The sequence below is a fragment of the Athene cunicularia genome (genome assembly GCF_003259725.1).
Source record: "Athene cunicularia isolate RWA chromosome 2 unlocalized genomic scaffold, athCun1 chr2_part1, whole genome shotgun sequence".
Classification (NCBI taxonomy): Eukaryota; Metazoa; Chordata; class Aves; order Strigiformes; family Strigidae; genus Athene; species Athene cunicularia.
Window position 1 is genome coordinate 141139651 of NW_020799095.1, and position 24355 is coordinate 141164005.

Here is a 24355-nt window from a genome sequence, read left to right on the forward strand (position 1 = left end):
CAGGGTCGGTCCCGCGTAGCGCCGCCGCCTCAGCTCGCAGCTGGACTCGGTGCCGGACCGGCGGCAGCCGTAGCCTTTCCCGGCGCCGCGCCGCGCGGGAGAGGCCGAGGGAGGGAGTGGGCAGCCCGAGAGCATCGCGCTGCCCGCCGCGGGAGGCGGTGGAGGGGGCAGGACTAGGCAGAGCCCACCTGAGCTTCGGCAGGCCCGGGGATGCCCGCTTAAAAAACGGGGAAAAACGTTCCCGTTGAAGGTGAAGCAGATCCCCAAGAAGGCTGTGAAACCTCCATGCTCAGAGGCGCTCACAGCTTGGCTGGGCAAGGGCTAGGCACTTACCCAATTTAGGGGTTTGGGTTTTAAATGTGCTGAACAAAATACCTTGGGTGAATTCTCAGAGTTTAATTAGAATGTGAAATACTATTAAAATACTGTTAAGCCCAAGCTGCAAAGCAGCAGTATGAATGCTGTTTTGGAGTACCTCAGTGGTGTTTGACCTGAGGAATCGATGCAGCTCTGTCAATTCCTCTCACAATTCTCCTATGTTAGTTTAGTGGAAAAGGAACTTTTGAAAGGCAGAGAGCAGTGTTGAGGAAGCCCTGTAATGCGATGCTGTAACTACACTATAAGTGCTTACGTTTCAGGGTGGTTTTAGAATCAGAAGTTAGACTTTACTTGTGGGATTTTTTTCATTACATTAAAGACCTTAACATCACTAAATTTTAATTATTGCCTAAAATAGCTTAACATTTTCCTAATTTCATTTTTATGGCCCTTCCCTTTTATTGCAGTAAAAATTGGGCTTAACAGAGTGAGGTGCAATTATTTTTTTCTCTAGTCTGTACCATGGCTGCATAGCCCTTAAAGTATTCACTCACACTTTGTAACATACACCAACAGTTGCATGCAAGTGCTGGGTTGCATATTCTGCACTCTTAGAAATTGGTGTCTCAGATTAGCATCTCATATAACCATGGTCAGAGTATTCTGCAGGTACCCTGCAGTCTTTAATCAGCCTGCCAATACCCTGTACAGTTTTAGATATTTAGTTTGACTCTGAATTTACATCCAAGTGATGATAGAAAGTAATTAGTTTGCACAGTTAGCCAAAAAAATCCAGGAGTAGCGGATCTCACAAATCTGAATGTCCTCCTCCTGGGAAAAACCTTCTTACAGCTTAGTCTGCACATGGTCTTTGGTTCTGCATCTGGCTCCATTTTATGCTGACAGCATGGTACAAGGATAAAATATGAAAAAACATCAACTTTGTTCCATAATATCTTGGCTAAATAATGATAAGAATGGCTTTCTTCATGAACACTGACTGTGAAGAAGTGGCATTAAAACTTACTTCCCTCCACATCTAATCCATGTGGTTTCTTAGAGTAATTCATAGCTTCTCACTTTTCTAAGTGTGTTTCTTTACAGTGATAATGAAGAGCAGTTTCCCTGCTGAGTGCTGAATTGGGCTTTCAGATACATTGGTAGATGATCCATCAGCATATACATTAGTGTTATTCATTAATAACATAAATGAAAATCAGGTAACAGAAGTCACAGAAAAGGATTGTGAATGGTTGATCTCCCCTGTCTTCTTTACATGTCTCTGACATAGTGAATAACCTCATTTGTTTAGTATATTTCTAATATTAGAAATATGTGCTTTTCATGGAAGATTTTTTTTTATAGAACACTATGAATAATTAGAATTGTAAAACCATAAGCTAGGAACATTTTAATCTTAGGTCTTGGAGAAATACATCATGATAAAGCAATTCTAAGCATGGTCGTTTTGCTTGCTTTCTTCACAGAGTTATAGTAAATATAATTCATAGTGTCAAAGGATACCATTCAAAGACAATACACTTTCTGAATGTGGCTTTTGACAGTTCTGGTGATTCTCTACTCGCTGGAGACCACCAAGGGAATATATATGTTTTTGACTTGAATGGAAACAGGTAAGAATATTTGTATCAACACATTTTAATTGTCTTAACATCTGTAACATTCAGGGGTATGAAACTTGCCTGGAAAGCATACCACAGGACTGGTTTTAACCCTCAGTTTTCCATGAATGTGGAAATAGATGCCAGTTTGCTCAGAGCTGAAACTACAAGCTCTCATGTATGCTCCCTAAATATTATTTTATTAGTTTAACTGCTTCAAAAGGTCAGAAGTTTGTAAGTCAACTGAACAGACAGCAATGTCATAGAACTTAAACACTACTACAAAAAGTTATTCTTTGGACAATAACCATCAATTAATAATGAGCCATGAATTAAAATAAACTAGACATTGTATTGTCGTTTGCAGAAATAGATTAATCAGTCTTTTCAGCTTCACACTAATATAAAACATATATTAACATGGATTTTTTTATTTATTATTGGATATTATTTGCTCCCTCCTTTTGAGTTAATATATTTTATTGTCTCAGTGATATATATCAAAACTAATTAAGTTATTACTTCACTCGACCCTATGAACAAAAGTTTCCTAACACAATGAGAATGTGTATTTTTAAATAGGTTCAACCTTGTTCAGCGAACAATGCAGGCTTGCACTGCTTTGGCATTTAATCTTCACAGGAAGACAGAATTCCTGGTGGCTTTGGCAGATTATTCCATTAAGTGCTTTGATACAGGTAAGGAGAAATGTAAAGGCTTACTATCTGGATTGCCATGAAAACCTATATATTTTTTAATTTGATCTCAAATTTTTAAGTTTTTTTTTCTGGAAATCTTACTGTGTATTTCATGCCAAAAAGAAAAGTTTGGGCCCATTTGGGTTATAATCCGGTGAGTAAATGAACCCTTTCCTTTGTCAAAGTTTCTTATTCCCACAGAGTCATACATGTGTCTGCTTTACTGAAGTCTAGCACATGATTGCAATTACATATGTTAACTTTAAGCAATTCTGTTTCCTTAGAATGAGGTACTTTATGTAAAATCAAACCAAAATCAGCTAATGGTATGTTAGTTTGAAACTGAACCAGTTATTAAATATATTTACAGTAAAATATTTGAACAAAGTGACTATATACACTAAAAGAACTGTCGATACTTTTGAGTGTACAAGAAGATGTGTATCCTTGTTCAAAAGCCATATTTAATATTAAAGTCACAGGCCAGCTGTGTGTGTATCTTGATAAGAAGTTAAATGGTGAAAGGCATTGTTAATTCATTCTTTGTAAATTAACCTGTCAAAAAGTGCAAGTTGTAGTGTCTCATAACATCTGGATTTAAATCTTTTTAAAAAGCCATGGGAATCACTCATCTGCAATTTGAGGGTTTGAGTCTGATATTACCAGTGAAGATTTCGATGTAACTGACTGTTTCCCAAAATAGAGGAAGAGTGAGAGTTAAGGTCTGAAATCCTCTATGCTTTTTCTCCTGCTGTCAACCACAGTAAAACCAAACTTAGAATTTGGATGCACTTAGAGAAATCTTCATTATTCCAGAGTCCTGCATGTTTATATAGTGCTGTTTCCATATACCAAGTCATACAGAAGAATGTTTAAAAATATAAATGTTGTTCACATAAGTTAGTATTTGGTGAACTATCCTTAGAGGTGTATTAGTGCTTAGTTGGCAGGTTGCATCCCCTTCTTTAGAAGCCATACTCCATAATCCCATGTCATCCTCCCAGGTGACAATATCTTTAAGCACTCAACTGACTGTAAGTACAGCAGAAAGTTGACTTAGGCTTTGTAAGTTGCTTTATAGCCATTTCCCATCTTTGATGCCACCACAGCAGTAGTTCAGCTGGAACCACCCCATAGGCTGTCAAACTACCCAACGTAAATAGTGTAATTGCCACAAATACAGTTTGGTTCCTGTGGGAAGATTAGTGGTCATGCCGTCACAAGTGGGAGACAGTGTAGTCAGAGGAACCATTTCCTTAGTATGCACAGCATAAAAATATTTTGGACTCTAAAAGAATTAATGAGGTGTTACTTTTCTGACTGTGCCTTTCTATAGTCATAGCCTGTTGTCATTAAACCTTTCTTCCTTGCACCTGTAAATAGCTGCATAATCATTCATACATAGTGTCCACAAGTAGAAACAAGTGGAGAGTTCCAACTAGAGCATTCAGTCTCAACTTCTAGAGATTACTGTGGGTGTTCATATCAAAAAATCTGCCAGTGAAACTGAACGTAATCTGATCACAGTGTTCATTACTTTTTAAGATTGATTCTTAGGCTAAATTGAACCAGTCTGTGCAAGTTGGCTTTCTGTGTAGAACTGAGAATAACTTATGAAATCTGTTACTTGACGATGAGGATATGGTTACGTTTCTCTAAGGTATAATAGCTATATGAAGACTGGTACCTTTGTTCTGTGTTTGTTGGGCTGTGATGGTAAATGGTCATATGCTAGGTATGCTTAAAAGTCTTTCACAGCATAGTGTTGGCAATAGAGTAAAGTAGTAGTTGTTTCACTTTGAATGACTTTCATATCCTTTTCATTTTTTTTATTAACTCCTGCAGAAACCAAGGAGCTAGTTAGTTGGATGAAGGGACACGATTCTTCAGTGTCTTCTATTTCTGTCCATGGCTCAGGCAGGTATGCCATCACTACATCCACTGATACAGCACAACTGTGGGACTTGGACACCTTTCAAAGAAAAAGAAAACTGAATGTTCGTCAGTCTGTGGGTATACAGAAGGTGAGTAAAGAGCAATTGGGAAAGGGTGAACAAGCATACCTCAGTAGGACTAACACCGCATGTTAAAATCACAGTACTTGAAAATAATTTTTAAAATACAACTGAATTTTTTCTATGCTATATGGGCATATCTCCTTAACTATCATCCTATCATGTCACCCAGACCACTGGAATCATGACTGGATCATGACAGATCCCAGAGATCCGCTAGGCAACTTTTAAGAAACCTCCATCTTTAGAGATACTGAAAACTTGAGTTTTGACTAACCCAAGGAAGTTGGAGCTGTCTTCTAGACTGACCCTGCTTTGATCTGGGTTTGGGTTTAGAGTACCTCTGGACATTGAATACAACCTGAATGATACTGGTATTTAAGGGTGTTGCTAAAAAAAACAGTTTTGGCATCATAATGGTAACTTCAGACAGTCACCACCACCTGCCTCATTCAGCTGCTTATTCCAAAACTGCTCTTCCTTCTGTGCACACTAAGCACTGAATGTGGGAACAAACAAAGCTGAAAAGTAACTCAGCAAAAAGAAATTGCTGTTTTTCAGCCCTATGGTTTCTTTGCTTCAATTTGCTGCACAGACACTTTATGCTGGAACAACATGGGATGAGAAGGGTGGTCTGTTTGTGTCGGGTAGTGGTTTAAACTTTAACCTGCTTTAAACAGGTCTGCCTGCGCCACCAAATGTCAAACTTTGGCAAATACTACAGAAAGTACTGACGCAGTGCCTGAGCATTGCTTACACATGTGCTGCCCTGCAGTGAAAAGTCTTACAAACACCACTTCAAACTGAAGTTCTGGTCAGGCTGGTCACTAAAATGCCATGCTGATTTTGCAGAGAACAAGGCTATTCATTTAAGTGTCTTCACTGCGTTCTAGGTCAGGCAGAAATCTTGTCACCTAGCAATTACTGTGGAAAATCAGGAAGAAATTTTTGTTTGTTTGTTTTATTAAAGCTGTTGTGTAGTGCATGGTTCTAAAATAATTACCATGTTTTCTCTCCAAAGATGACTGCATTTTTTTAGTGGATGAGATTCTACTACTGCTCAGTATCTTTTTTTGTCAGCTATGTGTAGAGGCTTCTTACTGATAAATGGCTCTTGGAATTTGATAGGATCAGGATGCTACAGTATGAAAGCAACCTTTAAATGCAAACAGTAGTGACTGTGGTTAAATAAAAAAATCACTGTTTGAGAATTAAACTTTCAGTTTGGCTATACCATTTCTGATAGGACATTATGCAAATAATCCAATTTATCTGGATTTCATTTTCCTGTCTTTAAAATAGAAACAATACTTCCATGCTGTGATTTAAGACATATAACGTGCTTTATTAAAGAGCAGGTTTATTATTAGACCACAGCCCTGACACTCACTGTCCAAAGTTGGATTCTTACTTGCTATCTGAGCCATCATAGTAGTGTCACACCAATCTCTGCGATGTACTACTTGGTGTCTCTTTACTTAAGCCCAGCTGCACTCCAACATACACTTTCTGTTAAGCTGCTATGGAACAAAGCTCATTTAAAAAGACAGACTGAGCTGCACACTGTAAGAATAGCAGGTGAAAAAAATTAGAAAGAATAGCTAAGGAGACATCTATAATGATTGTTTTCAAAGCATCACTGCTTATTCAACAGCTGCTTGTGACTACCTTGTGGTAATTTTCTAGGACAAAGCAGAAAATGAGGAATTGTTCAGTACTCCAGTTTACTAAAATTTAAACTTCATCCATCTGCATGATAGGCATCTGCTCTCAATTCATTGTCTAGACTTCCTCAGGGACCCTGAAGGAGGACAGGCAGCTCAGTCTGAAGATAAATGACTCTGGTAGGTGAGGTGACTCTTTCCCCACAGTAACTTTTGCTCACTGTCAAGTGACTAATTTGGCCTGAATATCCAACTTTCAGTCACTAACATTCAGCAAGATGAATCCCATCCCATGTATCCAGATTTACAGATTTTTTCAAGGCTGTGAAGACCATTCAGACCAAAACTCTGAACTTCACAGTACTTAGTATTAATCTCAGCCAGTGAGTACTTCAGGTAGTCCCTCAATGCTCAGATACCAAAAGACGTTTTCAGTTTAACCTTCAAAATTAATAGGTAGAGGGAATTTGCTGACGCTGCATGTGCTTCTGACAAAATAGAACCTCTGATCTAAACCAATAATTTATCATTATGGAAGAATGTATCTGATGATATCCAAAAATGTAAATAATCCAATTCTTTTTCTTATCAAAAGACATTACATATAAACAATAAACATGTTCAGAATAATTGAAAAATACATTTACAAGCTTTTTGGGTTTATCTTCGTTCATCCTCACAGTAAAATCTGCATTTCATAGTTGGAGAATACATTGCTAAACTTTCTACAGTATTTTTTACTTTTATTTTACATAAAACTAAGAAATTTAAAGAGGAGTGCTTCACAGAGTGCATTTGCAGGTTCTTGGTACTATTTGAATGCTGAAGCTAGTTTGTGGAAGATGCAATAAGCAGTTGCTCAGTGAGCAGTTCTGGCTCATCCCCTCTGGCTCCTGGGTTCATGTTCCTACCATTTATATTCCGTCCTCTCTGTTGCTCATCAGAAAGCTCCACAAGACAGTTTAACAGTGATAACACAGATTAAGGTTTGTGTCATTTTGGTGAGTTATTCTTTTTAGCAAAAGGATACAAGAAGTTCTGAACCAGTGCAAGGAAGAGCAGGCCTGCCTAGGCTGTAAGAGGGGATGGGGACCCGTGGGATTGAAGCCTTGCATTGCCGCTGCATTATGCTATTAGAGTAATAGTCATACTGTCATGCTTTCTTCCTGTACTTTATTTTGTAGTGCACTTTGGTCCCATTTAAAGGGTACTTCCTTAACAACATATTCCTTTTTTTTTTTCTTTTCCATGTTCTTCCAGGTTTTTTTTCTTCCATTGAGTAACACCATCCTCAGCTGTTTCAAAGATAATTCTGTTTTTGCATGGGAATTTGATACTCTTCACTGTAAATACCGGTTACCCACTCCTGTAGAAGGTTCTGTATTACTTTATAAGGTCTTTGCTGTTACCAGGTAAATTGCCATTTTAAACATTTTAAAGGCAGACTACAAAAATCGTTATTTTTAAACAGGTTTTCTTTACTTACTGGTAATGTTTTATGTAAGTATTGAGCTGTATACTATGATAAGCCTTTGAACTTGGCTGTGACTGATACTTTCAGCAAGAATCAACAGCAGTTTTTATTACAGTCCCATAACAGTTGAAATAGATTTTTAATGACCACTAAAATAAGGTTTAAATTATCCTTTACAAAATCAAATTTTATTATTCAGGAGCTGTTTTGTTCTTTCAGGAGTATGACAGGAATAATTGCAGATTCATAAGTGATTTGAGGGCATACAAGGAAATGTATCATCTCTCTTTTTAGCTAATACTAACTTAAATGATAGTATTGTGACAGAAACTTTACCACTTTACCTCATCTGTGATCCAGAGATGGCCAGATTTTTGTAGCTGGTGGAAAATCAAATCATCTTCACTTATGGTGCTTACAAACAAAGCAGTTGAAAAGAATAATCCAGATGCCTGCAAAAGTACGAGCTGTCCGTCATCTAGAATTCCTCCCTGACAGCTTTGATGGGGGCTCCAATCAGGTCAGTTTCCTCACAGAACTTGAGACTGGAGTATTTGGTTAGATGGTTCAACACATGTACTTTGAGGATTTTTGGGGGACACCGGGGATGTGGGCCCATATCATGCAAAAGGAAAGTTACTTTGCTAAATGTTTGCTCAATTGCTCTTTTAGTTTAATGGAATGTCATTGCTGGATTGGGTATTCTTCTTTGGTTTACACTGACAGTATTAACTGATGAATCTTTTTAACTTACAGGTCCTTGGAGTGTTAAGTCAAGATAATATTATGAGATTTATCAATATAGAAACATGCAAACTTCTTTTTTACATTGGGAGTCATGAAGAGGGAATTAGTACAGCAGCGGTTAGCTCCAATGGACGGTATATTGCATCAGTAATGGAAAATGGTAGCCTTAATTTATACAGTGTCCAAGCTTTGGTTCAAGAAGGAAATAAGGTAAAGTGTTTTATATTTTTTTAAAACAGGAGTAAATCCCATAAAAGTTGATACTTGTCTACATATCTTTTGTATCAGCAGTAGTTTGCAGACATGTTAGAGTGCCATATTTAACACCACAAATAAAGTTAAAAATGGTTGTAGAGTCCCTTCATAGTTATTCCAGTCTGTCAGTTAATATGATGTTTTTAAAGTGTATATATATATCACTGTGTTCTGATCTTGGGAGGAGCAGGAGATGGTATTTCTTTCTACAGCAGTTTGTGCAGACGAATTTCTCTTTGTAACGACGCTTTGGGAGATGGAAACAGCATAATTGTGCTCATTCTGTTCCGTTTCCTATAGGAAATGTTTTGCAACTAATGCTCTCTTAAGCTGCGGGTGTGAATGGTGTTTTTGTTACTGTGATTTTGTTGTTCTTACTGTGTTACTGGGTACCAGCATCCATCATTATGGCACAATCATACTCCTAATCCTTCTTAAATAACAAACATTCTAAATACCAGTTCCTATTTTATTAAAGTAATTTATTAATGGGAGTCAGGTTTCTAAATCCAGAATTCCATATATCTTTAATCACCATGTCTTTGAAGTAAACAGTAACCAGCTTCGGATAATGATGGAGTTGGAGCTGAGGACGGATGTGTAAAGATGTCATACGTGCATTCCATTTGCGCTTTTGCTGCCGGTTTGACATGAACTGGGATATCCACTTTGTTACTTGCTTTCCCAATCTCCAACATTGAATTAATACCTCCCTGACACTGAAAACTAATTAAGACCTTTGTAAAGGTCTTTTGTATTCTTTTTAACTGGTGCTATAGAAATGCAAACTATTTTAGTGACATTGAGAAACACTAAAGTAAATAACCTGAACAGTACATGATACACATTTATGCTATCCCAATTATACTTTAGTGTTTGCTAAGCAAGGAAATAACATGATGTTTGAGTTGGTTTGGAAGCTACATAAACCTTCTCACAGTCTTTATAGTTTATTACAGCAGTTTTATTCAGTGGCATACTTATTTGGGAGTATACAGTCCATATATATTTATTTATGGTATAAACATGTCACTATTCTTCTTGCTATGGACATCAAGCTCAAAAATATGGCATATAAAATAAACATCAAACTATAGTATTATTTAATTTGTCTTACAAAATTTTAATCAAGGATTTTTTGCTTAATATTAGCCTCCACCACCCATGTTCAAAGTAAAAGATTGGTCCAAGTGCACATCAGAGGAAAATAAACAGGCAATGAGAGTGACTTCAGGAAGGTCAGAGTGGCCTTGGAAATCCAAGGGAAGCAAAATTCAAACCAGATTGCTAAAACTGCAAGTGAACTCATCACTTGAAAACAAAGAGGTAGGAAAAAGTTGCAAGTATTTTGTTCTCCAGTCTGCAGCATTTAAATTTCGTTGCAAAAAATAAGTATTTAGCCACTTATTCTTTAAAGAATAAGTTGAGGCACTTACACACTTGGATGTTTGACTAGAGAGGGGATATAAGGGAGTTTTAGTACAATTTCCTCTGTTTAGCCCATACTCCTCTATTATGTGACAGCCAGAGCTGCCTCCAGTCAGCTTGGGGTATCTCTGAAGTTGCTCAAGCAACTTGTGACACATGTGGATATTTGCTAATCTGATCTACTTCCCTGCTAGCAAACTGGCACGTTTAAAATGTCTGCCTAGAAGCCATTTCATTTTTTATTAATTATTTAGAAGATGCATTACTATTACATTTATTACCCTTCTGTCTTTACTGTGCCATCTTCTCTGTCTTTATGTTGCATCTCAGATGTACATATATTCTCACATATATACACAGATACACACAGATGTGTATATATACATATTTGTACCTACATACATATTCCCCTGTGACATTCATCACAATATGATCTTATGTCAATATTCTTTATGGTTTGACTATATCCATCATTTAATTATATATAGTTTAGTCAGTGAGGGTCTGATTTGCTTCTGAGTGAAATCAGTGGCAGCTGTTCTTTGAGTTCAATTGGATGAATGATCTTTTGAATTATCTTTTTTGTTGTTGAAATACCTAGGATTATGTAAAAGATAGCAGTAAGCTTTTTTTTTTTTTTTTTTTTAAATAATGTGTTAGGAACTTCAGTATTTAGCTACTATCATCAATTAGAGTGCAAGGAAAGAGATTATGAAAGAGAAATACTTACATTTATTGTTGATCCTCTATTTTGCAGAACGAATTGCCAGGTGGATTAAACAAGAAACGTCTGCAGGCCTTACTGAAAGGATTTGGAGAATATCCAGCAAAGTACAGGTACGTTTGTGTGCATGTTCATGCTGGCACAAAATACAATTGCTTGTGCTTACTGGTCTATGAAAGAAAACTTGCTTGACTAAGTCTGCATTTTAATTGCAGGATGTTTGTTTGGCGTTCCTTATTACAACTTCCTGAAAACCACTTGGCATTCAGTAGCCTAATAGATAAGGGTACCCACAGTGCATTTGTGAATATTCAGAATGAGTATCCCATCAAAAGTAGGAAACTGCTGAGAGTTTTACAGAGGTAAAATATGTATTTATTTAAATATTTTAGATTTTTATTTTCACGCAGAGATCTGAAATGTATCCAATAGCTGGGATCAGCTGTAAGGAAAATTCTAAAATGAAATAGTAGTGTCCTCATGCAGTTTTGTTTTTATAACTCTCATAATATTGCAATCTATTTTGAAGTTTACGATCTTTCTATGTTGTGGTTCTAAAATGCATATTTTTGTTTGGCTTTGGATCAATGTTTTCTGCTCCTTTGTTTACCTTTGTGTGTAGGACCTTATCAGCTCTAGCTCACTGGTCTGATATCTTTGCTGAGACGCCTTATATTCCTTTGCTAGCATTCCCATTTGTAAAATTATTCCAGAACAACCAGCTGATCTGCTTTGAAGTTGTTGCTACAGTAGTAGGTAAGCAATGATTTTAAAAACTCAAATATGCTGCAACATGTTTAAGCCTTCCCATGCAAAAGAGCTTTTCCTGATGAAATAAATGAGATTTCCTAAGACGTCACCAGGCTCTCTTCTAAAGGTGTTGCCAGGAATTAATATGTAGCAACTGTACGCTTAAAACAAAAACCTGCTTGTAAATAAAACAAGATATTAGAATTCCTTTTACAGTGTATCTAGCAAAAAATTAGCAGTTTAACAGTATTCATAAAATCTAATCAGCAAAACCAAATGTATCTAGCATAATTATATCTTAATAACAAAAATCTGAGACATGGGAAAAGTAGTCACACCCACCCACCCCCTCACCCACTCCCAGTCAAAAGGGAATGATCTCTTTTAAGGTTTTACTGTGTTTAGTTGTCCTAAGCACGTGGTAACTTGAAATTAGACATTTGGCTGAAAGCTGGCTATGGCTGTCTTCTGGAGAAACACTAAATTAAAGTGCTTTACACTTAAATTAGTTGTTGCAGCTGCTGCTAAGTCTACAGAAGATATGGGCTGCCAAGCATACATACTCACTTTGCAAACACATGCTGTTAGTGAATAAGTATCCAGGTTTATGGAAATTATTCTTAGTATGTTAAAAATTACTTGATACAGGCTGTAGTTTCATGAGGCAGAAATACCAGTTTAAGTATTGCCATCTTTCTCCAACCACTTAGTCCCACAGCACACAGACTTTTTTCATTTTATTGCTGAGCCAGATTATTTCCCCAGTCTGGTTCACAGTGTACTGACGTGAACACTCATGCCAGTGCAGCTGGAGGAGCAGCTTACTGTGGGAATGGTTTAGAAATAAATGCTAGGAGAGATGGGAATATCTTAAATAGGCTTTGGTGCCTAAATCTACTTCTTAAATTCACAGCCTTTATATCCAGACCTTAAGGTTGTCAAGAGTCTTTCACTCTGGATTACAGTGGTTTTTGTTGGTCTTTTTTTTTTCCCTCTTTCAGTTAATTTTTGTCAGCACTGGTTTGAGTATTTTCCCAATCCTCCAGTTAATGTCCTTAGTATGATGGAAAACGTTTTGGCACATCATGACAAAGAACTACTTCAGCATTTAATAAAATACAAAGTGACTTCACAGGTAATATTCTAGCTAAGTTTTGTATATAAAACATCACTGCAGTGAATGATCGTGCATTAATCTTTTATTTTGACATAATTCTTTTTTGAGGGAGTTTTCATTAAATAACAGTGAATGATATGGTAGTGTGAAGAATGTATCACTGCTTTCCTGCAGCTTTTCCTTTTCCATGATCATAAATTTCACATGCTACTGTAGTTCTTAGAAGCCCTTTGCTTTCAAGTCCATATTGCTTGAAAATCTACTCATCAAATTACAAATGTACTTTTTTTTTTGAAGTGGACGTAGGTGTGATGAATTAATTTTGTAATTCCTATTTATCATTAGGGATAATCTTAGCTTCACAAATCTAAACAGAAGATTTAGACATCCAATGAAATAAATTTATTTATAATTACCCCATATTAATTTTAAATGTTTATAGTGGGTGATAAAACTTATCTTCAAATATTCTGGTTTAATTCCTGTTTCTTTCATAAAACAATAGATTCTTGGTATAAGGCATGAAAATTTTCATATTATTCCTTTAAAAGGAATGGTAAAATTGTACTAATGGATTATTTTGTCAATTTTCCCAAATAATGTAGGTTTATGCATGGCCTCTTCTAGAAACACTTTTCTCTGAGGTTCTAACAAGAGAAGAATGGCTGAAAGTCTTTGACAATATCTTCTCCAACCATCCTTCATACTTTCTAATGATTGCTGTTGCCTATATTATATGTTCCAGAGCTCCCTTGCTTCACTGTAATCAAACAGCAGACTTTGAGGTAAACATCTTCATATTTAAGTCAGTCATATGAAAGTGTACCTACAGAGATGTATAAAACATTGTATCTGTTGTTACAGAGGTTAGAAGGTGATGTTTCATTTCCACATTAATATATTATTATATGTTTCTGAACAATGTCATCTAGTACCTGACAAATATACAGTAAACGAGTAAAATATTGAGCAATTTCTTGCAGTTCCATGCAACAAGATGTTTAAAAGTTTTCATAAGCTCTAATGCCACTGAAAGCCATTTTGTAAACGTCAACAGTTCATTAACCACAAAATAATTCTGCTTCTTTTTTGGGGATCTCATGTGGACTTCTACCTGTAGAGACAAGACACAGTCATTCTGTCATGTTGTTTCATTATTTTGCTTTCAGATTTGCAAAATTAGGCAGTATTATTTGATGTTTTCTGAAGCTAAATGAAAAAGTTGCCTTTAGGTTTAGCCTTCCACGGGAGGAGGAGGCTTTTTCATATGAAAACATCTCTGTAGGCAAACAAAGGTTTCCACCTCAAAAATGTGCTTGTGAGCAGTCAGTTTGACAGATGCCAAACAGACAACATTATTACTGTGTTTAATAATAACCAATTTAAAGATTTTCTTGATTAAAAAGATCTTTGACAGGAAGAATAGTCCTTCAAGAAGAGGAACTTATAAGCTTCATGATTGAGCACCAGAAGTCAAGGGAGGTTTATCCAGTGGTAGGAGTGTCTCTGTGGGCAGTTGGATGCTTTAAATTCACACCTAGCTTTCCAAATCCCTTATGCAACTGCATTTGAAGAGAAGGAAATGAACCAGAGCATGATTTTACAACTTGAAGAGGTTTGGGCCAAGTCATTTGAGCTGGTGATATTTTACTAATCAGTAGGGCTAAGTTAATAATCCCTTTATAAATCAACTCCTGGAATATTGATTTTGCTAATTTACCTAATTATTCCCAAATAGGTATATTAAAAGCTTGCTTAATCTTTTGTAGAATGTAAATGGAAGCATCTCTCTTACAGTATTTCTTTCATCATCGTAACAACCTGGACATTAATGTTGTGATTAAGAAAGCTTATCATCTTATGGAGGCTACACCACTAGATACCCATCCACAACGTGTGCTTGATGACTTCATACCACTTACAAAAGGACAGTACCCTGTATTCAATAAATATCCCACGTTCGTTGTGGATTATCAAACTCAGGAACGGGAGAGGATCAGACAGGATGAAATTGAATACTTACGAGAAAGGTATTAATGGGAAAGCTGAAGACAGTATCAGACTGGGAGGGACAGGTGGACACAATTGCCTTTTTCTGTTTTAATGTGTGTGCTTGAGAGGAGAGACAATTAAGAAAATTCAGGAAGATTACATTAAATAGCTGCTACAGGTTGAGAGTTACTTGGTTTAACACATTTTTAAAGTTAAATCAGTAGTATTATCTTAAAGAAAAAAATGTTAATTTGCAGAAAATACTGGCCTGCAAATCTTCAAACTTGAAAGCTTGTAAATCAGAGTCTAAACCTCTGTTGACCTTGTAGAGTCCAACTTTGTGAAGAGCCAGAAGTTCTCAGCTCACTATTAAAATCAGTGGGTACCGTGATGCAAAGGCACCTTTAGAAACTATTTTTTGTTAAGAGTATGTGGGAGAAAATATCTGCACCTATCTGAAATGCCCTGTTGCCTATAACAGTCAGTATTGTAACTCTTCCTCATGTACTTTATCAGTACATAAAGGGAATGCCATACTCTTTCATAACATTGCATTTCAGCAGGTCTTTGCTACTAGAGTCATCAATTTCTAAGTAATCAAGTAATTTCTTGATACTTGGCTTGAATTATTAACATGTGCTCTCCTTCCATTTAGACAATTAGCACATGAATTAGAAGCTAAAGCACAGGAAAGGAAAGCAGAAGATGAAGCCTGGTATCGAAAGCAGGAATTACTTCGAGAAGCTGAAGAACAGAGGCGAAAAATGCTACTGGAAGAAGAAGAGAAGCTGGCAGAACAGAAGCAGAGGTATTACAATGTTAGAAGCATTAGGGGCCTGGCTACTATATCCTGCTATTACGTTTTTAACCATGAGTAAAGGAGAAATAACCACTAATTTGTATCAATTGTAATGTGGGAGAACAGTGTGGTCTGGTGGGTCAGATTTTGGTGGGGGAATGAAGTGATCTGGGTTGTATTACTGCCTTGCCTGAGGGAATACAGCAGATTAGAGGCCAAGTCATTTCATATTTTTGTCTCAGCTCCCAGCCTTTTGTCTGGTCTCTTTGGATTGCGAATGCTTTTAAGCAGTCGATTGCTGTGTGTTTGCACACTGAGACTTCAGACTTGCACTGTGGGCAGACTCACACTGCAAATATAGGCATCACTTATAGCATCAGTGACTGTACACATTCTTGTCATTCTAGTGGATTTAGAAAAAAGACTGCTTTATATATCAGTTGCTTAGCAAAGAGTTGTGATAGCACTGAAGCTGAACAGTTAGTTTGTACATTTTGCGGTTGCGAAGGTTTAAAAGAATTTCAACATCTCCATGGTTTTTTATATCAACTACAAGTAATTATAGAATCATTTAGGTTAGAATCATCAAGTTGACTACTAAGTCTACCACTAAGCCACGTCCCTAAGTGCCACATCTACAGGTGCTTCTCTTAAACCTCTGTAACCTACTGAGCAAGTAGGGTTTTTTTTAGAGGGCCATGGGCCTTTCTTTACGAACTAATTCCTGAGTTTGTGGTTTTGTTCCTTGAAAGAGTTTGGTATTTTCCAAATAAACTTAGGACTAATTTTGTGCAGAAAGAGGTACCAGGACACAGGCAGTTATTCTAAGGAATAGTTTCCAGCTCTGGATCATTGCAAAAGTAGAACAGAATCAGAGCACAGGATTAAAAGCTTAATTAGGGATGTTGCCATTAGAGGATGTCTGTGTGTCTGTGAATTTAATTTTGTCTTGTAAATGAAAACCGGACAATTTACAAGAATGAAGGCAACTGTCCTAAGCTTTATAAATTAGAGTTTAGCTCATAGTAACTAATGGGTAACTGCAGTGCAGGTTTGTGCTCTTTGGTACTGACCTCTTGTATATACAAGTTCCCTTGTTTCTGTTTGTTTTGGCTTTGAAGACTAGCTGCTGTGAAAAGAGAACTGAAAGTAAAGGAACTACAATTTCTAGATGCTTCAAGAAGGCGTTTTCTGAAATACCAGCAAGATCAGCGTCAAATGGAACTGAAACGTCTTGATGATGAAATTGCGAGAAAGGCTGAGTGTTGTTCAAGCAATTCTTTCGTTGAAGGTTTATTAGTAAAAATAAACAAGGAAAAAACACGTAACTAAAATTTCAGTTGATATACTGTGATTTGTGAGCCCAGAGGTGTATTTAGCATGAGATGGACTGCTGTAAGTGTTAAATGCATAATTTAATAGTTTTATTTGGCACTTACTATGTTCCACTGGCTTGCTTTAACTGGCAAAATTTCTGAGAAAAGCCAGATTCATTGGTATATTGGCAGTGTTGAAAAATGTAATGAGCTCCTTAAAGGACTAGTGAATTCTCAGCTGTCTGTGGGCTGTATGTCCCAGATTGCAAATTAACTCTGCCATTGACTGAGAGGTTCCACAGTGGCCTCTGGCCAGGCCTGGCTCTGCTCCTGTGTTACTAGCTTGAGCACTGTGGCATGCAAATGCTGAGAACGGAAGCTTTTGAACCTCATCAGCACAAATTGAATCTTTTAGGGCCATTCCTCATGTATAAGCACTTTGCAGAGAACAGGGTAGCTGCCTGTTTGTTTCCATGGTCAGGGCACTTTAAGATTTGTTAGCTCCAGCTTAGCACAGGTTCTGCCAGGTGCAACGTGGCCACATCCCTATCTGTGTACTGTCCTCTGCAGCGTAGAGGGTTCGGAGACTCCTTATTTGATTCAGAGCTGTATCTAATAAGCTATTAGCACTAGATCAAGCCTGACATTTCCCTAATGTGCTTGGCTGGATACAAAACTATTCCTGTGCCTCTTCTCCACCTCGCCCTTTACTTTTGATACACAGTCTTTTCCGTTACTCATGGTATGACAGAAAGTTAACTAGAAATTAGAAGTAGGGTGTGGCCTGTGTTTTTGGACATTCTTCTTGATCTTGTTTTTAGTTTGGGTTTTTTTAAGGGAGAAGAATTTCTCTTTTACTGTATTATCATACGTTTTTTCCTCAAGGCATCCATGAGAGAGCAGGAAACAGCAGCTACTGTTCAAGATGTTGAAGTACGACGGTTGGAACTTGAGTCACAAAGACAACTTTTTGAACAGGTGATTAGGAACTATACAGATGTTTATATTTAATAGTTCTTCCTTTGCAGTTCTCAGATTCAGTTTTGTTCATTCAGCCAGACTCTGAGAGGAAAAAGGGGGTATTTGTTTTTCCCTCTCTGATACCTTTTTTAGAATAAATCCTCTGTTAATAAAAGCATTAGTAAAACTCAGTTACCTGTTTTTCTGGGAGAAAATACCTGTATTGTACCCATTTTATTCTTTTCCTGTGCAGAGGTATCATTTGAAAGAAACAAGGAATGTGTAAATAAGAAATAAGTCTTAAACAATATGTTCTTCATCTCACAAACTCCCACCTTTTCATCTGTGATATCCAGATATATCTACATTTTCTGGAGACAACAGTATAGCAGATTGATGTAGTTGATGAAAAAATGTCTAATTGCCAACATCATTAAGTAAAAAGAAATGGATGATTCGTGAAGAATGTGCAGTTCCTTTCTCAAATGACAATTCAGAAAGATCACTATTCAGTAATAAAGAGTTTTTATCAATAATACAGTTTAAACATGAGTTAATTATTATAAATAATTATTACAAATGAGTGAAAAGCTAGGCTACCGATGGAAAGCTTTAGTAATGTCCATTTTGGTTAGAAACAGTAAGTTAATTGCTTAGAAATCACAGCTACATGTGCCCATCTTGCATATGTGTAGATCCAGTGGCATGCAAGCAGAAGTGGACATCCAGATAGCTAACCCATATTTTGAAGCATGTGTCTGCTTATATTTGGCTTTTTAAAGCTTTTGGCCATAGACTTTTTATATGCTGAGCATAACTGAACTAAATTTCTTTTAGCATTTATTTGACAGCCAGCTCTTTTGCGGCTACATACCACAAACCAGGGTAGGCTCATTTGTGTTCCAGTACATGTAAAGTCAGCTGTTTAAGGGAACTAATTCTACGGTGGTCATCCTCTTTAGCCTGGAAAGGTAGCAGTTATTTAACTAACTGAGGATATATGTCTGCCCACAAGAGTCTGTGTAGACAAGACTTTTCCTGCCATGCCCCAAGCTGACTGTTTTGCTGCCATCAGTGAGGGGCTATATTCAAGCTTAGGAGGCTGGCTGTGTTCACTTTGCTTCAGTACACTGCTGACACAGCTTAATAGATTCCCACAGGCCTGGGAAGGAGTTATGCTTTCTCCAGGAAGCTGTGTAGATATGCTCTGATGAATGTGAAGAAAAGGTGGTGAGAGATAAAATTCTATTTCTAGATCTACTGCTGGTTTGTGCTACTTTGGCAAATCATCTCTGCATTCAGGCTGCAGGTGTTGTATTGTAAGTGCCTGTGCCATGAAACACGATTTATGTTTGTGAAACATTTTGAGGTTTGGGCTAAAATGTGCCATAAAAGTGCAGAATATTTTAATGATAAATTAAGTTGGAATCCTGCTTTTATGCTCCACTGTGATACAGAGAATGGAATTACATCAGTATCAACCTGCAAGACCACTGTGATTACTCAGGCTTAGTGTAATTCCAAGTGGATAAAACTGCATGGACTATCAATTCCGTGGACAGTTATGTAGTGGGATGAGATGTGTGAATATATTAAAATATTAATTTAATAAAAGTTAGAGACAGAATTACAAATGTAGGTTAGCAGCTTAGCAACTATAATTTATGTTTCTGTGTTTGGCAGCATCTAATCAAAGATCAAGAGGCAGTTACAAAGGAAGTGAAAGAAGAGGTGGATGCCCATCGAAGAAAAGTGGATTTGGAAGATCATCTTGTTCAGAGATTGATGGAAATAGAAAGAGAAGAAAAACAGAAAGCACAGATAGTAAGATGATTGGAGCTTAACATATAGTTTGGGGAGTTAGTATGCTAAGTAGTAGTAGTTAATAGTATTTTAATTGCAATTAACTAGTTCAATTTAATATGAAGATATTATCTAAAGAAGTCTCATTTCTAGATACCTATATTAATAGATTATGATGCTATGTTTAAAGTTTTGAGGTTTTCAAAAATCTGACCGAAGTGTCCAAACAGCTATATAATACTGAAATTCTCTGGGCCTGACATGAATATTAACTTTTCCTTACTTCTCAGAAATCAGAAGGCATGGAAGACTCAAAAGTGCTTTTCAGAATATGTCATCCTCCTGTTAAGGAACATGTTTTATTTGTAACCGTAATAAAACAGAAGTAAGCCTCAAAGGAACTTTCAGTTGGTAGTACTTGGCAGGAAATTCAGCTGTAGAAGCTGTCTTCTAGATCACAGTAATGAATGTGTGTAGTTTGACATTAGGAATTGTTCAGATTTTCAGATTGTCAAGCTCAGAACTTGTAACCGCACAGTTGGAAAAATAGTTGCAGCTAACCCACCGCCCATATGCTTGGCATCTGCATTTATATTTTGTCTAGAAATAAACATATGGGTCTGAATTTTTGTAAACAGCCTTCAATTTTTGGAAGCAGATGGATGTGGGTGGAAATATTGGCATCCAGGTATCTATCTTATGTTAATTGCACCTGTAAATCATACTAAATTCATGCTAGGAAAGCAAAATCCCCAAAATTATGGAGAGAGTTGATGCCTCATTCCAAAAGATTAAAAAAAATGAAACACCACAAAACAAAACAAAGACCCTCAGTAAGAGAATAAGAAGGATGAAGTAGAAGAAAGCCCTGATAGAGGAGACAGCCTGCTGTAATGAATGGAGGAGTGGCACTGCAGGTGCAGTCTCCCAGCAGGGACATCTAACAGTGATACGGTAGAACACTTACTTTATCTTACCTTATCTATATGTAAGGCTGGGTACTTGAAATAGACTAAATGGATTGCTGGTAAGAAAGATATTTTATTAGGTGGCTGAAGAAAATTTAACCAAAGCAGAGCAGAAACGTGTTGACACCGACTGGAGGTTGCAAGCATTGCATAAACTAAGGCATGATGATCAGAACCGTGAGAAGCATTACGAAGAGATAGCCAAGATCCTACATGACAACAGGGTGAAAGAAGCTGAACTGCTGAAGACCATGAGAGAAGCAGGAGGAAAAAAGGTATCTGCATTATTTGTAAGTGGGACTGGCGCAAATCTGTCTTTTGCTCATAACATGCTAGAGCATCAAACTGAAAGATTGAAGAAATATTTTGTTAGGAATCACCTTTCCTGTTTTGACTGGAAGTTTCTGGAAGCACTAGAGCAAACTGGTGAGGATATTTTAGGCTTAAGAAAGCATATTCTTAATTCTGTAAGTTCCTCTCATTTTTTTTTTTTAATCTGACCCAAGATTTTTACCTTTCTCCAGGTGTTTGAATGAGAAATTTTTCAAAAAGAAACATTCACTCAGTTTAATAACATATATTTTGATTTAAGGGTGAAGTGCAATCTGTAATAATTCAGATGGTTTTACTGTTCCTTCTTCCTTGCAACATATCTGTTGAAGATACTTTTAATATCTCTGTTGTACAGTGGGAAGAGGTTAGACAGAAAAAAGCTCAACTGGAGGAAGAGCAGAAGGCTGCTGCTGCTGCAGATGAACACAGGAAGCAGTTTTTAGAAGACAGAATGAATGATGCGTTAGAATTGGCTGAAAAGCTGCAAAGAGAAGATGGCTACTTTGGTGAGGGTATAGATAACACAGTTCTCCTGTGTCATGTTGGCATGAAGCATTCAGCAACTGAATACAAACCAAGTGTCCAATATTAGGGATAAACTTAATATTAACTCTTCTACATAAGTACTTTTTGGCAGTATTCTTTTATGAAACCAATGTATCAGGCCAGACTTGGAAAGGATCTCAGTTTGGTATCTATCAGATGCAGCAATATAAATGGGACTTTCGGTAGGAGCACAGGTTTAGCTCAGCTTAAGCCAACGGTAAGATTGCATCCCTTAGAAATCCTCTGTCAAATAACCTTGTGCTGTGATGACATACAGTATTATACCAACAAGTGACCTTGCCAAGTGTTTGTTCACAGGAAGAAACACACGTTTCCAGAACTGGCCAGTACAACCTTCTCAAATGCTGCATTTCTGGTTTTGCAGATATTTCTCCCATCTCTGCACAACTCACACAAGATTAGTGATTAGTATTAAGGTTAGGTGATTAGTGTTGCTTTGGGCAAACTTTTTCAGACTTTGCCCTTATTTACATAATGTTTTTAATGTGGAGCAATTTACAACTGCAAATTATTAAAATGGGTGTCTCCTTCTAAAACTGCAAGTACAAGTAGCCATATTCCACATGATCTTAGTGGCCCATTTGTCAGAAGATTAATTATATAGGAAGAAACAGCACATGTGGAGCTGTAATTTCTTAAAATGAAATGCAATGATGCATAGCTTTGGCCTATAGAGCAGAAACATTCTGCTCTAATTCTGAGCAAATTGTACTTGCCATTAGCTGGAGTGAGTGATTGTTCCAGTTTTGCTTCCTGGAGGAGAACTGTTTCACCTCAAGCTAGAAAAATTCACTAGAAATTTAAACACACTTAATTTACAAAGAATCCTCCTCTGTTTCCCACAGAGAGACTGCGTGATTTAAAGGCCAGACATACAGAGAGAGGGGTAGAACTCCAGCGGGTGCCAAGGTCTGGAAACATCTGTCTGAATGATTTATCTGCATCAGAATCATCATCACACAGTAAGTTTTTAAGTTAGGAGCCAGCTCCCAGTTTTCTTTCACGTTTAATTTCAGAAGCATTACTGGAACACCTCACTGTGAGATTGAGTCATTATTAGTTGTGTAGGTGTTTAGTGGATAGTAAACCGGCTTATTGTTGTGTTCAGTTTCACACCTCAAAGAAATGTCTTTGCTACCAGGGGCAGCACAGGTAGGAAGTGCCTGGAGTGTGTCACGTTACAAGAGTGATCCTATTAAGCCTCAGCCTACTTTAATCCCATTGTGACATCACCATTTCACCTATGCTTTTTCTGTCTTCATTGTTACGTGTGATTTGGGGATGTTGAGAAGATGTAGAACTGTCTTTCTTCAAAATCTTTACTGCGAGTAACAGTCAGGAATTAGTCTGTAATTGTTTCCTCTGGGCTGTCGTAGCCACTATGGCTAGTGAAAGCAAAACTTAACATCACAGGCAAGTGATGTACAAAACCCTGCACACAATGGGAAACACCTATTTATGGACTTGCCATAGCAACCCAGCAGCATCTGACCTTTTTGTAACAAAACATAGGCACCACTTACTAAGAACTTGCTTTACAGGTCTTAGGACTGCCTCGCGTACAGCGGTACTAATCAAAAACAGCCTTTCTATGCCAGAGAGATCTGTTTTCCAATAAGCATTCATACTATTTGTGGAAAACCATTAGTTGCAATATTAAGTCTGAGTTTCTTGCACTGAAGTGTCTTTAGACAGAAGACGAGAAGAACTGGCATGCCAAGAACGGGAGCTGATGGCAGAAGTCAGACGGCTCAGACAAAAGCTTACCTCACAGGCTCAGACTAGACGTCCTCCAACTCGTTTCCAAGCTACAGAGTGGACACCTTGAGATGGTTTGCTCTGGACCTCAGCTGTACTTTGAAATTATTAATCAGTGAAATGATAAATATGTATAGTATGATTAAGGACTGATCATAGATTCTTTATTATAAAGGCCTTTGGAAATATTTTTATTAAAAAATGCTAGTTAGATGCGTGTTTGTAACCTAATTCTTAGTAACTATAATGCTGTTTTCTAAAATAAACTCACTATTTGCAGTATTTGTATACTTTGTTCTGGTGGAAGAAACAAAGCACTGTTAAAACATGGGTTTTGTCAGTGCTGTGTAAGTGGATTCTACGAGTTGGATCAGGGAGCTTTCCATTGTTCTTTTTCAAAGGAAGAAAAACCCACCGGGCAAGGATCATCTCTAGGAGGGAGGGGTACGTGAGAAAATAGCCTTTTTCTGGTGACTGCATTGGAGTTTACATATATTTCTGTATTTAAAGGAGAAAAAAAAACAAAACAAAACAAACATGATGTTTCTGGCTAACACCTTGGGCCACGTGTGTACACATTTAGGGTTTGTAAAAGATGTTACAGCTGAAAACGTGCAGCAGGCAAGAGCTGATGCCCCGGCAGGGACCAGGAGCACAACGGGGCTGCTTGGGGCCGCGGGACAGCTCGGCTGCTAAAAACCGGTTTTGAACAACGCACGTTGTGGAAATTATTTCCGTGAGCCCCCAACAAGGAGACGCAGGCCGTGGCCTGGCATTTCATCTTCATAAATGACGACGGCAACGGCACAGGAAGGAGAAAAGGAAAAAAAAAAAAAAAAAAAGTCAACCCGCCTTTGCCCCGTGTGAGGCTCGAACTCACGACCTTCAGATTATGAGACTGACGCGCTACCTACTGCGCTAACGAGGCGGCTGGGAGCCCCTTTCCCGCGCTGGCTCTGGTGGTTTCCCGCCAAAACCGCTCCTGGCGCGGCCGCCGCCTCAGCCCGCGGTGCGGGGGGCCGAGAGGTGCGGGGCACGGCGTAGCCG

At 37.6% G+C, this 24355-nt stretch overlaps 1 protein-coding gene and 1 non-coding gene across 3 annotated transcripts; one reads left to right on the forward strand and one right to left on the reverse strand.

Moving 5' to 3' along the window:
- The first annotated feature begins 1151 nt into the window (after positions 1 to 1151).
- TBC1D31 (TBC1 domain family member 31) lies at positions 1152 to 23790 on the forward strand. Of its 2 annotated transcripts, XM_026843107.1 has the most exons (22): positions 1153 to 1379; positions 1806 to 1952; positions 2523 to 2638; positions 4484 to 4662; positions 7578 to 7729; positions 8152 to 8311; positions 8548 to 8748; positions 9946 to 10119; positions 10979 to 11058; positions 11161 to 11307; positions 11568 to 11701; positions 12697 to 12830; positions 13418 to 13597; positions 14610 to 14842; positions 15460 to 15612; positions 16725 to 16860; positions 17805 to 17897; positions 19563 to 19703; positions 20731 to 20925; positions 21339 to 21489; positions 22396 to 22512; positions 23233 to 23790. In XM_026843107.1, the coding sequence occupies exons 3-22, from the start codon at positions 2545 to 2547 to the stop codon at positions 23376 to 23378; spliced, it is 3000 nt and encodes a 999-aa protein (XP_026698908.1). In that variant the 5' UTR covers positions 1153 to 1379; positions 1806 to 1952; positions 2523 to 2544; the 3' UTR covers positions 23379 to 23790. The 2 variants fall into 2 exon arrangements, with proteins under 2 accessions (XP_026698909.1, XP_026698908.1); XM_026843108.1 differs by lacking the exon at positions 9946 to 10119 and having other exon boundaries at positions 1152 to 1379.
- A 373-nt stretch (positions 23791 to 24163) lies between these two features.
- On the reverse strand, positions 24164 to 24236 carry TRNAM-CAU. The gene has a single exon. It is a non-coding gene; the product is annotated as a tRNA-Met (tRNA).
- Positions 24237 to 24355: the final 119 nt, after the last annotated feature.

What these genes read in the sequence shown, in the direction of transcription:
- TBC1D31 (XM_026843107.1), top strand. Translation starts at nt 2,545, where the DNA reads ATGCAGGCTTGCACTGCTTTGGCATTTAATCTTCACAGGAAGACAGAA. An exon ending in AAGGTCTTTGCTGTTACCAG is followed by an intron (nt 7,730 to 8,151) that starts GTAAATTGCCAT and finishes TCTGTGATCCAG; the next exon opens with AGATGGCCAGATTTTTGTAG. An exon ending in AAAAACAGAAAGCACAGATA is followed by an intron (nt 19,704 to 20,730) that starts GTAAGATGATTG and finishes ATATTTTATTAG; the next exon opens with GTGGCTGAAGAAAATTTAAC.